The sequence below is a fragment of the Bison bison genome, unplaced genomic scaffold, assembly GCF_000754665.1.
Source record: "Bison bison bison isolate TAMUID 2011002044 unplaced genomic scaffold, Bison_UMD1.0 scf7180017864390, whole genome shotgun sequence".
Lineage (NCBI taxonomy): Eukaryota > Metazoa > Chordata > Mammalia > Artiodactyla > Bovidae > Bison > Bison bison.
Genome location: NW_011494962.1, coordinates 1,086,760 through 1,102,522, shown reverse-complemented (window position 1 = coordinate 1,102,522; position 15,763 = coordinate 1,086,760). Strand labels below are relative to the sequence as shown.

The window sequence follows — 15,763 nt, the reverse complement described above, 5'->3', positions numbered from 1 at the left end:
TGGGGTCTCCCATATTGCAGGAAGATTCTGTACCAACTCAGGGAAACCCTGGAAGGGCTATCAGGGAAACCCAGATAGAAGAAGGCAGCACTGGCTGTCGGTATTAGTAACTGTTGTTTAGCTGCTAAGTCATGTCCAACTCTTTATGGCCCCATAGACTGTAGCCTACCAGGCTCCTCTATCCATGGGATTTTCCAGGCAAGAGCACAGCAGTTGATCACCATTTCCTTTTCCTGGGGATCTTCCCAACCTAAGGATCAAACCCATATCTTCCTGCATTGTCAAGTGGATTCTTTACCACTGAACCATCAGGGAAGCCTTGTATTAGGAACTACTTCTCTACATTTTCCTAATTTCTCTATAGCCATTTTAATGAAGTATTAATAGGAGCTGTACTGGAGATACTATACAGGTGCAAATGTCCAAACAGACGGCACCTAGTGTACTCTTTCTTGCAGTCTTAACCAAATTTAAGATGCAGCTAAGCTTGAAGATTATGGTTTTTATTCTTTGATTTACTACAGTCTGTAGGGTTGCAAAGAGTCAGACATGACTGAAGCAACTTAGCACAGCACAGCAACAAATATTTATTGAGCATCTCCTTATGTCCATCATTCTTCGAGGGTCTGAGGCTACATAAATGGACAAAACAAAGAAAAGTCACTGTCCACATGGACTGACATTAAAGTGGAAAAATGACAAAGACAGTGAAGTAGTAAATTATATGTAATAAGTGATCATGAATGCTAATAAGCAAAATAAAGCAGTGAAGGGTATTTTGCAGTCAAAGAATTGGATATTTAAATAAAGAAGTCAAGAAAGGCCTTGGGTCATCCAGATATCATTATATTTTTGCTTTGAGAATCAACTTAATGATCTAAATAGTCTCATTTTCTTGGTTAAAGTGTTTCTTCATCCTTACTATCATAAAATGCCTTTTCCAAGGTATAATTACTCTTTATCAATAAAATGCATAATAGATTGACAGGACTGTAATTTCTGTACAAATATTGCTTACTGATGTTATCAAGGGATAGGAAACAAACAAACAAACAAACATTACAAGGCAAGGTAGAAAGAAGGGTAAGGGAAACCTGGGGTGTGTTAATAGTATATAAAATAGCCCTGACAAAAATGTAGTATGTGTGGAAATTTGTGTGTCTGTAATATTTAATATTAAACAAATGAAAGAGGATTAAGTATATTTCAGATAAGACAGGACAAGTTCAAAGATACACTATTTTCTGTTAATGTTTTTCATATGCTTTATCAAGTAACACCACACCAAAAAAAATATTGGTTGGCTCTTAGATGCTATGAAAAGTTGAAATAAGAGGTGGTGTAACTCCTAAACTCAGGAAGCATGTACAAGTGAGATATGACCAATAGAATTAAATGCACATAAAAACTGGTAACAGAACACAGAAAGATGACTGCGTGTGAGTGGGTGAAGTGTGCAGCAGGCGACTCTGCTCACCCCGGTAGCTGCACAGGAAGCTCTAGCTCAGCCGAGGCTGTGGTGGACGCTGTGACTTCCAGGGGAGATGGCACTCAGCCTGTGAGGTCAACATGGGTGGAGGTGATGTTTGCTATGTGGCTGAAACAATGGCCTTTTCCCTGTAAACATGTTAACATATCTTAGCAAAGGAAATACTACAAAGTGGGTGAAATGAGGATGTTTTCTGGGGAATAAAGTGAAGAAGACATCAGTAGAGAAAGTGAGACTGGTCTTAAGATATTCACAGATACTCCAGAAAAGAGAAAGACTACGCTTTCATACTTAAAAGCATACAAAACCTGTCCATTCATACACATGTGAAAGCAAATTTAAAGCATAGGAATTATATTAATATGGATTGTATCAAAATTCAGTTAACTTTTTATTAATACTAGTAATTATACTAATACCCCTGAATTAATGGATTATATTCACATGCACAAATGTAAAATTTGGTATTACAATTAGATACACCAACAAGTTAATGGCTAAAAGTGACTTTACGAATCTTGCAAATATTGAAAATCTTATTCCACCAAGGAATGGCTTCTTTAAGACTGTAATTGTTTTATTAAACATTGTAAATAGTATGTGTATATTAAGGTCTGTTAGTCCATACAGAGAAGATTACCTGCCCTTTTTTTTTCTGGTTGAAAGTGATGTATTTTAAAAGTATTTGTGTTTTTAACTAGTATAGACCAAAGAATTATATTTTATAAACTTGAAATTCACACACAAGGATAAGATTTATGGAATATTAGTATATAAAAAAGATGCTTACTTATTTTACTGAATATTTGTATTTAATTCTGTGTCTAATGTTTAGATCTATGTTTTGATTCCAATTTTCTGAAAACATATTTGTCAAATTTCCTGTTGCCTTAGATCAGTGAAGGTCTTTGAAGTACAAAATCAACTACAGATTCACTGAGAAAGAAATAGAAAATAGAAAAATAGAAAATACAAGACTATATTCCTGAAAGTTTGGGCTAGCAAAGTTTTAAAAATACGTGGTTTAAAATCTAGCTATATTCTAGAAAAAAACCTCTGATCCACTACTGTAGACACTGGCATTTCAGATCATAGGCATGTGTGAACTTGGGAAGTTTGGGAAAAGTTTAGAATTTTCAAAGATTAATAATAAAGTTCAAAAATGTAAAAGAATAGTATATGCTAGTATAAGTTCTGAATAAAATTGCAAAGTGTTCTATTCTCTCATAATATAGAGCAAATTTTTGCATGCCTTTTATTTACTATGTTAGAACCCAGTAAGATTGGAGATTTAATTAATGAAAATCAGCTGTATTGATTTATCTTTTGGAGAAAATCTTATTACTGGAAATTTATTTACTTAGAGATGCTTATTGAAAAAGAAAATATTCATTATTAAAATACATTTTGTTACAGGACTAAGAATTTTTAGACCTGAAAGTAAATATTGCATTGTTGTTTAGTCACTAAGTCGTCTCCAACTGTTTTTTGTGACCCCCATGGACTGTAGCCTGCCAGGCTCCTCTATCCGTGAGACTCTCCAGACAAGAATACTGGAGTGGGTTGCCATTTCCTTTTCCAGAGAATATACCCAACCCAGGGATGGAACCCTAGACTCCTACATTGGCAGGAAGATTATTTACCATCGAGTCACTAGTGAAACCCATTAAAAATAAATATTTTATTAATCTAAATGTTCAGATTGCATGTAGTTTTTGTTAGGAATTTTCTGTTTGCTCTTTTTCCTCAAGAAATATTTCAATGATTTTAGCAGGTTTAAATTGGGGCATACAGTTGTCCCTCAGCATCCCTGGAGGATTGGTTCCAGGGATCCTTTGGATACCAAATTCTGCAGATGCCCAAGCCCTTTATATAAAATTGTGTGGCATTTGCATATAATCTCAGCACATCCTACATATACTTTAAATCATTTCTATATTACTTATGGTATCTGATTCAATGCACATGCTGTGTAGTTTAAGTGCAATGTGGAAAGTGAAAGTGTTAGTCACTCATTCATGTCCCACTCTTTGCGACTCCATGGACTGAAGCTTACCAGGCTTCTCTGTCCATGGAATTCTTCAGGCAAGAATACCAGAGTGGGTAGCTATTACCTTCTCCAGGGAATCTTCCCAACCCAGGGATTGAACCCGGGTCTCTCGCATTGCAGGCAGATTGTTTACCATCTGAGCCACAAGGGAAGTACAATGTAAGCACTTTATAAATAGTTGCTGTACATTCAAGTTTTGCTTTTTTTGAACTTTCTGAAATTTTGTTTTTCAAATACTTTCCATCAGTGGTTGGTTGAATTTATGGATGTGGAACTCATAGATACAGAGAGCCACTTATATATGAAAAGAATTTGAAAATTGATCAATTTAGTTAATTTGGTTTATACTGATGTATTTCACAAAGATTCTAACTTATACCCTGTTTTGAGGTAGGCATAGGAAATAAGAAGAAACACAGGTGTATCTTTTATACTTAACAGCAGATCTTCTGAACAGAAAAGATGCCAGGCTGTAGTCAAAAAGATTTTCACATCTTTATCTGAAGACTGTCCCTAGTTTGGGAAGATCCCCTGGAGGAGGCCACAGCAACCCACTCCAGTATTCTTGTCTGGAAAATCCCATGGATAGAGGAGCCTGGCAGGCTACACTCCATGGGGTCTCACAGAGTCGGACACGACTAAAGCAACCGAGCACGCATGCATGCCTAAGAACTAAATCAAAGTTTTTGTCAGAAAATAGCAAACATTGTTTCAAAACTGAATTGATATTGTCTGTGGTATTGCCTGTAGTAAGAGAAACTTCTAATTAGCTATTTTAAGAAGATATTGTATTTTTATCAGACTTCATCACGTTCTATTTAAATATATATATATGTTATACAATATGGATTTCCCAGGTAGCTCAGAGGTAAAGAATCATCCTGCAATGTACAAAACGTGAGTTTGACCCCTGAGTTGGGAAAATCCCATGTGGAAGGAAATGGCAGCCCACTCTAGAATGCTTCCCTGGGAAATCCCATGGACAGAGGAGCCTGTTAGGCTACAGTCCAGAGGGTGGCAAAAGAGTCAGACATGACTTGGTAACACAACAACAACAACATTATGTAATATATATAGGTTATATATTTTTCATATTTAATAAAAAGTTTTATATAAATTAAAATATTTTGTTTTTCCCTTTTTTTTGGACGAGCACGTCATTTAAAAAAATTGTCTTCATTTCATTTTTTTTTTGCCTTTCTCAAAGATTAAAAATACATTTTCTGTGTTTTATTCCCTTATGTGTGCACATGCTAAGCCACTTCAATTGTGTCCGACTCTTGGAGACCCTAAGGACTGTAGAAAAGCATGGGATTTTCCAGGCAAGAATACTGGAATGGGTTGCCATTCCCTCCTCCAGGGGATCTGCCTGACCCAGGCATCAAACCTGCATCTCTTAGGTCTCCTGCCTAGGCAGGCAGGTTCTTTACTGCCAGTGCAACCTGAGAAGCCCTTTATCCCGTTATACATACACTCCTGTTTAGCATTTCATTTGCCTGATATAGGGAGCTAAGTTTAATTTTCCAAGATGTAATATCTAGTTGTTTAAGCACAATTTATGGAGTATTCTATTATTTATTTTCTGATTCACCCATTTAAGTAATATGTCTGGTTATCTACTATGTCAGGACCTAAAATGATAAATAGTAATGGACATATCCTTGGGGAAATTAAACTTGTTGGAGAAAATATATATCAGTCAAATAACTACAGAAATTATTTTTAGCTTTCAGTATTGATTATTACCTCAAAAAAGGTAAATTATCAACCTGGTACTATGAGAAATAATATACAGGTAACTGACTTAGTGTCGGAGTTCCCTGAAGAGCTCTAAGGGAGTATAGATTGGAACAAGTATCTTACAAACTGAATTGTTTCAATCAGTTAGGTAAAGAAAAGGACAAAGAACGATTTAGGCAAGAATATTAGGATGTGTGAAGACCCAGTGATGTTAAGTAAAATGGTTCATTTAATTAAAGAGGAATGATGCAGCAAGAGCAAAATGATGGAAGAAAGTGTATAACACTTTCAAAGACTAGGCCATAGCAGAGGCAGGCAATTTGAGAATAATTTCTTATTTAAAATAGGTCAAATCTTGTAACTGATCTAGATAAACAAACAGTAAATTGGGGGAATTCCAGATTCCTTACTCTTTCAACAAGTTGAAAAATGGTGACCTTCACTAACATAAGAACATATGTGGGATGATGATATTGTTTACTTTGTTTCATTTTTGAGGTGTGGAGTTTTAGTTGTTAATATTTAGGACATTTGAGGAAATGCTAACTGACAAAGAATAAGTGAGCTGAAACCTAAAGAAGAAATCTTCTCAGCAGGTGCACATGTGTAAACACATGATAAGTAGTAATTGAGACAAGGACGGTGGATGAAGAGACCAAGAAAATATAAAGAAGAAATGGTTAAGAAGAAAGAAGTGGTGAATGGGATTGAATTCTATTAAAAGTTCAACTAAAAGAGAAATAAAGGATCCATTTAGTGAAGCAGAGATCACTTATGATCTAACAGTGTGCTGATGCCGAGGAGTCATTAGGCAGGAGTTAGAATGCAATGGCTTGAGAAATGAGAATAAAATATAATAAATAGTGATGAAATTCAATGGCACTTTGAGAATATTTCTAAGAGTGATAGAGAGCAAAGATAGTACTTTTTATTGGGATTGAGGTCTAATGATGATGAAAATTGTGTGTAATTTTAAACTGATGTGAAGGATAGTACTAAGAAGATACTGAATATTCAAGAAGAAAGCAGAGTGATAAATAGTGTGTGATTCTTGGTCAGTGGAGAGGTAGATTCAAATATAGTTGAAATTGGCTTTATTTAAGAGGAAAGAAATCACCTCTGTTGAACAGGAAAGAAGATAAGATGCATGCATATACACGGAGAAAGATAAGGTAATCTGTTAGTTTTTCTTTTTCTGTGATATAGGTCATCTTCTGAGAACAAAGAGGGTGTGGAAGAGAGATTTGTTAAGAATGGAGAATGTGTGATAAAATTAGTTTCAGAGAATGTGAAAGAATGATGACTTGAAGAAAGCAACAGGACTCCTAGCAGAATTAAAGCAATTTCATGTTGGTGACTGTGAATTTATATTGCAGTAAATCTGATCTGTTCTAAAAAGGACTTGGCTTCTCAGGTGATGACAGAGAGGAACAGATAATTTATCTCATACATAGGGTGATTTTACTGAACAAGTGGGACCAGAAAATGTTCAAGGTAGTTAGTGATTGTCAGAAGAGAATCAAGGTTGATAAGAAAGAAGGTGAAGAAAGAAGTATACTGATAGAGTGGAATGAGGTCAAATGGGCTGCAGACATCAATGAGATCAGAGCATTTTCATGTTGGAGAGAGATAAATGAGCAATCTTGAAAGGTAAGAGTGTTTGTAGAGAGTGCTAAGTTTATATGACACTTTTTTAGATGAAATACTTAAAGATATTCAAAGACCAAGGTGTTCCCATAGCGGGGCTTGGCTGTGGCAGAATGAGGAAGTTACTGTAGATGAGGAGACAGAGAAATTCTGTAATCGGGATATAAGAGGATGGTTCATATGGACATTAGTGGATCAGAATACTGTGATTCATTAGCCTGGTCAATAATGAGGATACCTGGGAGCACATAAGCCATGATGAGGGAAAATGAATGTTAGAGTCATAAATAAGTGGAAAAGACTTGAAAAAGATGGTGTCTGTACTGTGGTTCTCAATCATCAGGTACAAACTAACAAGAGACACATTGGGAAATTTATATTAAAATGTTTCCTTTTTTACCCATAAGCTGCTGATCATGGAAGTCTTTCAAATTATATGTATTTATTATAACACACCAAGCTTTCCAAGTGGCTCAGACATTAAAGAATCTGCCTGCAATTCGCGAGACCCAGGTTTGATTCCTGGGTTTAGAAGATCCCCTGTAGAAGGGAATGGCTAACCATTCCAGTATTCTTGCCTGGATAATCCCATGGACAGAGGAGTCTGACAGGCTACAATCCATGGGGTCGCAAAGAGTCAGACATGACTGAGCAACTAACACCCACACACACACACACACACATGACTATATTAAACTATATTATGAAAATGAAGGACTTCATGAACTATAGAGTCCATGGAATTCTCCAGGCCAGAATAGTGAAGTGGGTTGCCACGCCCTTCTCCAGGGTATCTTCCCAACCCAGGGATTGAATCCAGGTCTCCCGCTTTGCAGGTGGATTCTTTACCAGCTGAGCCGCAAGGGAAGCCTAAGACCACTGAAGTGGGTAGCTTGCCCCTTCTCCAGAGGATCTTCCCCACCGAGAAATCCAACTGGGATCTCCTGCAATGAAGGCTGATTCTTTATCAACTGAGCCATCAGGGAAGCTGATATTAAGCTGATAAACTATATTGTATGCTATAATAAACACAATACAAAAATAAACTTCATTCTCTGGGTAGTGATACTTGGTATCACTACCAACTAATAAGCAAGAATTATCTATTATAATTTAACCAGTAAAGCCTAAAAATAATTTCTATTGTCATAACTACATACTTTTCCATGTATCCCATGGTACTCTTATTTCATATAATCTCTAATACAATATGTAATTGGTCCAGTTTTCTTTTCCTTTAAGGCCTCAGACTTGATATTAAAATACTCTTATTAAGCGGTCATTAAATGTAATATTTTCCTTATACATTTTAAATTGAAAATTTGTAATTTATGAAATGGTTTTTGAAATACCAAAGGTATTTTTTATTTCCTGATTGGTATTTTGTGGGGGAGGTAAACTACAAATGAGTAGTTTCATGAAAACTTCCTTTGTAGTTTTTCACACATGCTTTGAATAACAAATGATTATGTCATTATTAGATTATTTTTCAACTGAGAATCTTCCCTCAAGGTTCTTACACCACATTATCCTCTGTATAACTTTATTTTCAGCATACAGCGATTTTATATTGTTTAGTATCTTTACATTGTTTAGGATCTTTGATTTTCCTACAAAGTTTCTTTTTAAATTTATTCTTCAAGTTGGTGAGTATCATTGTTTCTGTTTATTTCCTTCTCTCAAGAAGTTAAAATTGTATGTAATTTTTGACATTAATATCAACAATCAATTCATAATGTACTGCAGTTTAGGAAAAAATCATTTCTGTAAAATTACATTACGTGCTCATTTTGTAAACAATGGTATGAAGAATGAATGCAGCTATCTTTTGTATTTTTTGGTTCTTTGTCTTGGAATTTTCTTGTTGTTCTTTTCTCCAATTGTTTAGCCTCTTTTATTAAATAACCCATATTTTTCTCATTATTTTAAAATGTTGGATCAGTTGATGTTTTCATTATTTGGTTTCCATACATACTAACTAATTATTTTCCAGAAGGGAAAGATTTAAATTAACCATAAGTCTGTGTAAATGAATGTCTGTTTTCCTGCACATTGTCCAACTCTGTGTGGTTGAATTTGATTTCTTGATTCTGTAGGTTAACATCTATATTATTAATATGTTAGTCTGTATTTCTTTGTTTAGTGATGAAGAAAAAGTCTTTTCATGTGGTTATTATTGACAAAAGGTCTTTGCATTAGCAATAAAATGATGTTTTTATAATTCAACCTAACTCTCTTTCTTGTCTATGTGTGATTAGAAACTTATAACTATTTACTTATACTTTCTTTGAATGTTTTATTAATTTTATCATCTCATGGTTTGCATTTAACATTTTGATTTATCTGAAATTTGTTCAAGTATATATTGTGAAATTAGCAATCTATGTATTGCTTCAATTTGAATTAATATTCCATCTGATTCTATCACTTTTAGCATTTCCTGGATCATGTTTATTTAATTATCAACTCTCAAAAACAATAGTCATTTTTCTTTCTTTTTTGGGACAAAGAAAAAGGGAGTTTAATTGTGCTAAACATTTAAACAGCAACATTCTTACAATGCTAATATACTCTTAAATATCAATTTTTTGCTGGTGCTAAATGAATTGGTCAAAATTTTCAGAAAACAATTTGAGGAGGTGAGAAAAATTTCTAATTTGAAAATTAGTTTATCCTAGTTTTTTCAAAATTTACTGTTAGTAAATTTATAGAAGGATAAATATAGGATATGGAAAAGGCTTTATGAATAAAATTGTTTGTTACTCAATACTTCTAAATAGTCAAAATTTTAAAAAAACTGTTAAATAAACAAATAATAAACAAAAAAAAATGGCTTGTATCATACATTCTTTTATTTTCAATGAAATAGAGAGCAATGCATGCCAAAACTCTACCTACAAGTAATCACTGAAAATACAGCCTGTTAGAAATCTATTATTTTGCTTTAATAATATATATGCCATTATACAATATAATAATATATAAAAATAATATCTGTTACATTAAACAATAGTATACTAGGGTATAAATGTACCATAGCTTTAACACCTGCCTTAATTGTGAATTCTGTTGATAAATTTTTGTTCTTTGTTTTTCCAATTTAGCTCTTAGTAAATAAAAACAAAAGATAGGTTCTGCATAACTTTGAATATTTAAAAAGTATTTTGTAAGATACATTGCTCAAGCTAGAATTGCTGGTTAAAATTCTACTTATTTTATGCTTTCATAAATATTGATAATTTTGTACTCACAATCATGTGCCAATTCCACAAAGCATTAATTATTTAGTGTTCTCACAGCTGAAATGTGCTCTATTATTTTCATTTGCATTTCTTTCTTTATTAATGAGACAATAAATTTTTAAAATTTTATGCATGACCTTTTAATTTCTTTTGTCCCTTTTTGGCAATTCATTGGTATTGTTTCTTAATTTTAGATGGCTTGTTTGCTTGCCTCTGTGTGTGTGTGTGCTTGCAAATAAACATGATCTAGTTAAGTAGAAAAATGATGTTAGGCTGGCAGAGAGATACATGGTTATATGCAAATGTAGAATTTACCCAGTTCATGAAAGACATAGGTTTCTCCCCCTCTATTAGTCAAGAATCTACTGCCTAATGAATTATTTCAATGATACAGTAAACTTTATGTCAATGTGATTTGAAATAAAAATTTTAATATTAAATTTAAGTAATTAAACCTTTGTTAATATAGCTGTGTTTTAACCTTAGTTCACACATTGTCGACATTTATTCATTATATAGAGAATGTTGAGGAGGGAAAACATATCTACTTTAAACCTACTCCTTTGAAAACCTGATTCAGAGAGGAAATGTATCTTATCAATCTTATTAAAGGAGAATAAAACTATTTTTCTGAATAAAGACTGCAAAGTGAGAGGGAGATTTAGTCTCTCGCTTACTCCCTTTTTTACCCTTTTAATGTTATACCTAAAAGCTTACTTGTACTTTAGAATGAATGCATTTTTCACTGTCTGATTTGATATAATCACCGCTTAACCTTTTCCCTCACTTTTCTCTACTGCATAGATATTAAAGAGAGACACAGAAAGATACCCAGATTGAGCTGAAGCAGTCTAAGTCTAAAAAAAGAAAAAATGCTTAAGAGTATGCAAAACAAAGGTATTGTAAACAAGCAAGAGGTAATCTACACAGAACCAAAATTTTGCAAGTCTCAACAGCAAAAAATATCCAAGACAAATCAGAGTAATGTCCAGTCAAGAGAAGAGCAAGTAGACTATATGGAACTGAAGTTTCCCAGATCTTCTCACTTTAAGCACAGAAAACAGAAAAAAGGAAAAGGTACATTATTATATGTATTATATTTTGCTATTTGCTAGATCTTGATTCTTGGGTTTAGAAAATTACTTCTTTCAAAACCATTGTATAATAAAATTGCCTCATTACACTGATTACCTATCTTCAGCACTCTCCTTAGTTATTTTAGATATTACCATAAAATTTTTTGTCTCTTAAATAATCCTTCACTATGTTCATTTCCTCTAAAATAATCCTACAGAATTGTATTACTTGTAAGAATTATTGTGTAAATTCTACTGCTTATTTTTTAAATAATTTAAAAAATAATTCTTGTTATTAATCTTCAATTCAATTCAATGTAACTCAGCCCCACAACTGTTTTTGAATTTTTACTGTGGCCCTGATCCAAACCTATGATACCCATAAAGATGAAGCTGCAATAACCACTTGGCTTCAAAAAAACTAACAGAATTTGTAAGAGGAAAGATAGATTACAGAAAAATATAATAATGATTAATTGGATATTGGCATTAAAGCTGAAAAATTAGCAGAATATGATAATAATGTTCCTAACCTAAGTGACTGAGTAGTTAATCATCTTACTCATCATTAAAAAAATAATGTTTACTCACCATTAAGAAAAACATGTTTAATCTAATAAAGGCAGATCATATATGAAATTTGAATTGTCTCTTGATCAGTTCAGAGGAAAATGTCCATAAAGAAATTGGATTTTAAAGGCTAGATGTCCCAGAAAAGGATGGAAAAGGGTAGGAACGACTTATGTTAGTAGGTAAGATTGCAAACAGAGACAATATGGGTGAAAAGTCTATCCTAGAGAAAAAGAACATATATGACTTAAGCAGAAGAAGATTCAAGAAAGATACATATGAAATGCATGTCCAGAGAGAAGGAGAAAATAAACTATATCTAATAAATGACAAGTGGAAAATTATTTCTTTGGACTTAGAAAAGTCCAAAAATTTGGGGTTTGGCAAAGTCCAAAAAATTGGGATTTCTGTTTGAGTGCCAAGAAAAACATATAAGCTACAACTAAGGGTTAAGAGGTTGAAAGAAATTTATTATGGGAATAAATTTAGTTCAGAAAACATTTTTATAATTTTCATTGAGAAAAAAACAACATAAGAGAAATGATGATAATAAATGAAAGACCTGTATGAATAACAAGGACTCTGATGCTGGGAGGCATTGGGGGCAAGAGGAGAAGGGGACGACAGAGGATGAGATGGCTGGATGACATCACTGACTCGATGGACGTGAGTCCCAGTGAACTCCGGGAGTTGGTAATGAACAGGGAGGCCTGGCGTGCTGCGATTCATGGGGTCGCAAAGAGTCGGATACGACTGAGCGACTGATCTGATCTGATCTGATCTGATATTAGAGTTTGAGAGATCTGAGCCCATACATGGATGAATGTGACAAAATTTATAGAAAGAGATGATGAAGAAGCTGGCAAAAAAGAGAAAATTTCTCTTAGAAAATAAATGTTCTAAAGGAAACTGGGTGGCATGGAGTAATTAGGGCATACAATAGGTTTTAACTTGGGCCATAAAGAAATTGCTTTTCCTCTGAATTGAAAAGAAGATAATAAGGTATGAATATATGAATATCCATATAGTAAGGTAGAATATATGAATATTCATATATTCAGGAAGGCGGTCAAGGTAAGGAAATTCATGGTTTCAACTTCCTTGTAAAATAAGAAATTTCCTGGTGCTTGAGTTAGAGTCTTACTGAGGCTTGATAATTTTTTTTTTTTTGGTAGTCAAAGAGGGACTTTGGGCAGAAGTTGACCAAAATTAAGATTAGACATGCTAATATTTATCCACCACACTGTTTAATTTCTAAACTTGGAAATTTGACTCCTCACACTCTTTCATCTATGACACATTCAAGCAATCTTGAAAAGGCCCACGTGTTCAAATAACTTTCTTCTGTCTTGGATTGATGTCTATCTGCTTTCATGAAGATTACTGACACAGACTCTCTAAAAGTCTCTCATCTTCCACTCTACACATTTTTCAATCTTTTCTTATGTTTCAAGACAAATGGTGATATCTTTTTAAAATAGGTGTCTGCAAAGATTTCATATTGTTCTTAAAGTTAAAAACAGTTATCTCTATGCTTCCATTCTCTCCGTTGCTCCCTGAATTCCAGTCAGACTATAATTTCAGTTCCATGATACATCAAACTTCCTGTCATCTAAAATCATTTATTGATGACTCTCCTCGAGTTTGATCCCTGGGTCAGGAAGATCCTCTGAAGCAGGAAATGGCAACCCACTCCAGTATTGTTGCTTAGGAAATCCCATGGACAGAGGAGCCTGTTGGATTACAGTCCACAGGGTCACAAAAGAGTCAGACAGGACTTAGTGCCTAAACAACAACCCCAAGTGGAAGACCTCCTCCATGTCTTTCGTACTTGAAGAAATAATTAGCTCTTACTTTCCTCCAGCTTTCAGTGAAATGTCTTTTTTTTTTTTTTGATAAATGCATTTCCTGTTCACATGTGTCTGGATTAAAACTTGGTGAACATACTTGTATGTCTTTGTAAAATTTATGATAATTATTTCTTATCTCAACAAAGAGCAAAAATGTGTTTTGCTATTTCCCCCCTGACTGATTGATTGGCTAATGAGTGAATATTAATATTCACATAGAGTTTTGAAAATAATTTTTTTGCATGACAGCATTATTTTCTCTAGGTGTATTTCATTTTTAAGTCTCCTAGCTGAGAGTATATTTTCAAATTGCTCAGACTCAATAATTTATAGATGACTAGGCGAGGAATACACAAAGATGCTGGTGAGTCAGGTGACATACCTGGGGCCTCAAACAGGATCAGAAAGAATTGAAGTCAAGAAAAAGCTAAAAAGGAGGAAATCTGGGTATCAAAGAACTCATACAAGGATTGGAAAATGAATGACTGCCCTCTGAGAGTGAAACAAAATGGATTTAAATTTCATATTTGATGATTTGTGGGAACTGATGAAACTTCATCATTGTTTCTGTTTCCTTTAGTGTTACACCACCGATCTAAGGCCTGGCAAGTGATAACTGGGAGCCTGGGGACCTTGTGCGTGGTCTTGTTGACAACAGTGTGTGTCTTGCTTGCAAACTGTAAGTAATTAAGAAAATAATCTGTCCTTGGCACAGTCAATATATCAACAACATAATACATTTCAATGATTTGTGATCAAGACTGAATTTTTATTGTCCTAATTAGTTTATCCTAAACAGAACTAAGTATTACCATGATTTTTTCCATAGTATATTCCAACAAAGAAGACCCAAACCAAAAAATATCACCTGTTCCCACTGTATCTTCTAAAAATGATGGTGAGTACTCTCTCTGTTTTGTCCACTTCTAATATTGATTATTAGGGTTAGAAGGTTTGTTTTCCTAACATCCACAAAACTTCAGTGAATCAGATAGAAAAAATCCTCTTTTATGGTATGTTCAATTTTTTATCATGGAACTATTAATATTGGGCAAGATGAGAAAGATGACACAGGAGAATGCAAGACCCAAAGTATTATGTATAATAGGTAAGTATTGTTTTTGTGATTTGATTATTTTTAGGAGAAAAATGGGATATAAATTATATTAAGGTGGGAGCAAGAGAAGTGGGTGAAGAGGGCAAAAAGAAAAAGAAAACAAATGAAAAACAAAGGAGTTATGTCTCAATAACATTTTTTTTTTGTTTCTAGCTTTCCCTGATGGAGATGATTCCTCTAGCATTTATGAAGTTAGAAGCATTTTGATTTTATTAAAGTACATTAATTTTATTTATACATTGATATAGCTATGATATAGAAAGCAGTTATTGTTTTGAATTCTTGTTTTTTTTTTTTTTTTCACTTATTACAAGTTTACTCAAAGTCCTAACAGTAAACTCAGCACTTGAAAGAAAGACAAAGAATGCGAGAGAGAGGGAGATAATGTTTCTGAGTCTATTTTTTCAGGAAGTTGGGATGGTTCCCCTCTGACTTTCTTTCAGGGAAATTTTTCCTTTTTAAAGAACAGTGTTAGATTCTCAGCACAGATGCATTTGCCAAGAAAGGTATCTCTTTTTCCATACACTAAAACCAAAAGGGTAGGGTCCCTTTGTCACTGAGGCCAAAGACATTCCTCATGAGTGTTCCTGATGAACATTTCCTATAAGCAGGGGGGATAAAGAAAGAAATAGAAGGAAAATAATAAAAATCATGCAGTAGTTTGAGGATGACATAAAAATATTTTGGTTTAGCACTCCCATTCAAAAGCAGAGACATTACTTTGCCAACAAAGGTTCATCTAGTCAAGGCTATGGTTTTTCCTGTGGTCATGTATGGATGTGAGAGTTGCACTGTGAAGAAGGCTGAGCACGGAAGAATTGATGCTTTTGAACTGTGGTGTTGGAGAAGACTCTTGAGAGTCCCTTGGACTGCAAGGAGATCCAACCAGTCCATTCTGAAGGAGATCAGCCCTGCCATTTCTTTGGAAGAAATGATACTAAAGCTGAAACTCCAGTACTTTGGCCACCTCATGCAAAGGGTT

The 15,763-nt window shown here is 34.0% G+C and overlaps 1 protein-coding gene across 4 annotated transcripts in view; it reads left to right on the top strand.

Moving 5' to 3' along the window:
* The first annotated feature begins 6,421 nt into the window (after nucleotides 1-6,421).
* The window catches only part of LOC105002141 (natural killer cells antigen CD94-like), a 15,473-nt gene continuing 6,131 nt past the window's right edge, over nucleotides 6,422-15,763 (top strand). The window contains exons 1-4 of one of the 4 annotated variants that reach the window (XM_010858656.1): nucleotides 6,422-6,451; nucleotides 10,973-11,245; nucleotides 14,245-14,343; nucleotides 14,494-14,562. In XM_010858656.1, the coding sequence (XP_010856958.1) occupies nucleotides 11,041-11,245; nucleotides 14,245-14,343; nucleotides 14,494-14,562 (373 nt within the window). In that variant the 5' untranslated portion in view covers nucleotides 6,422-6,451; nucleotides 10,973-11,040. The other 3 variants (XM_010858654.1, XM_010858657.1, XM_010858655.1) reach the window with 3 other exon arrangements.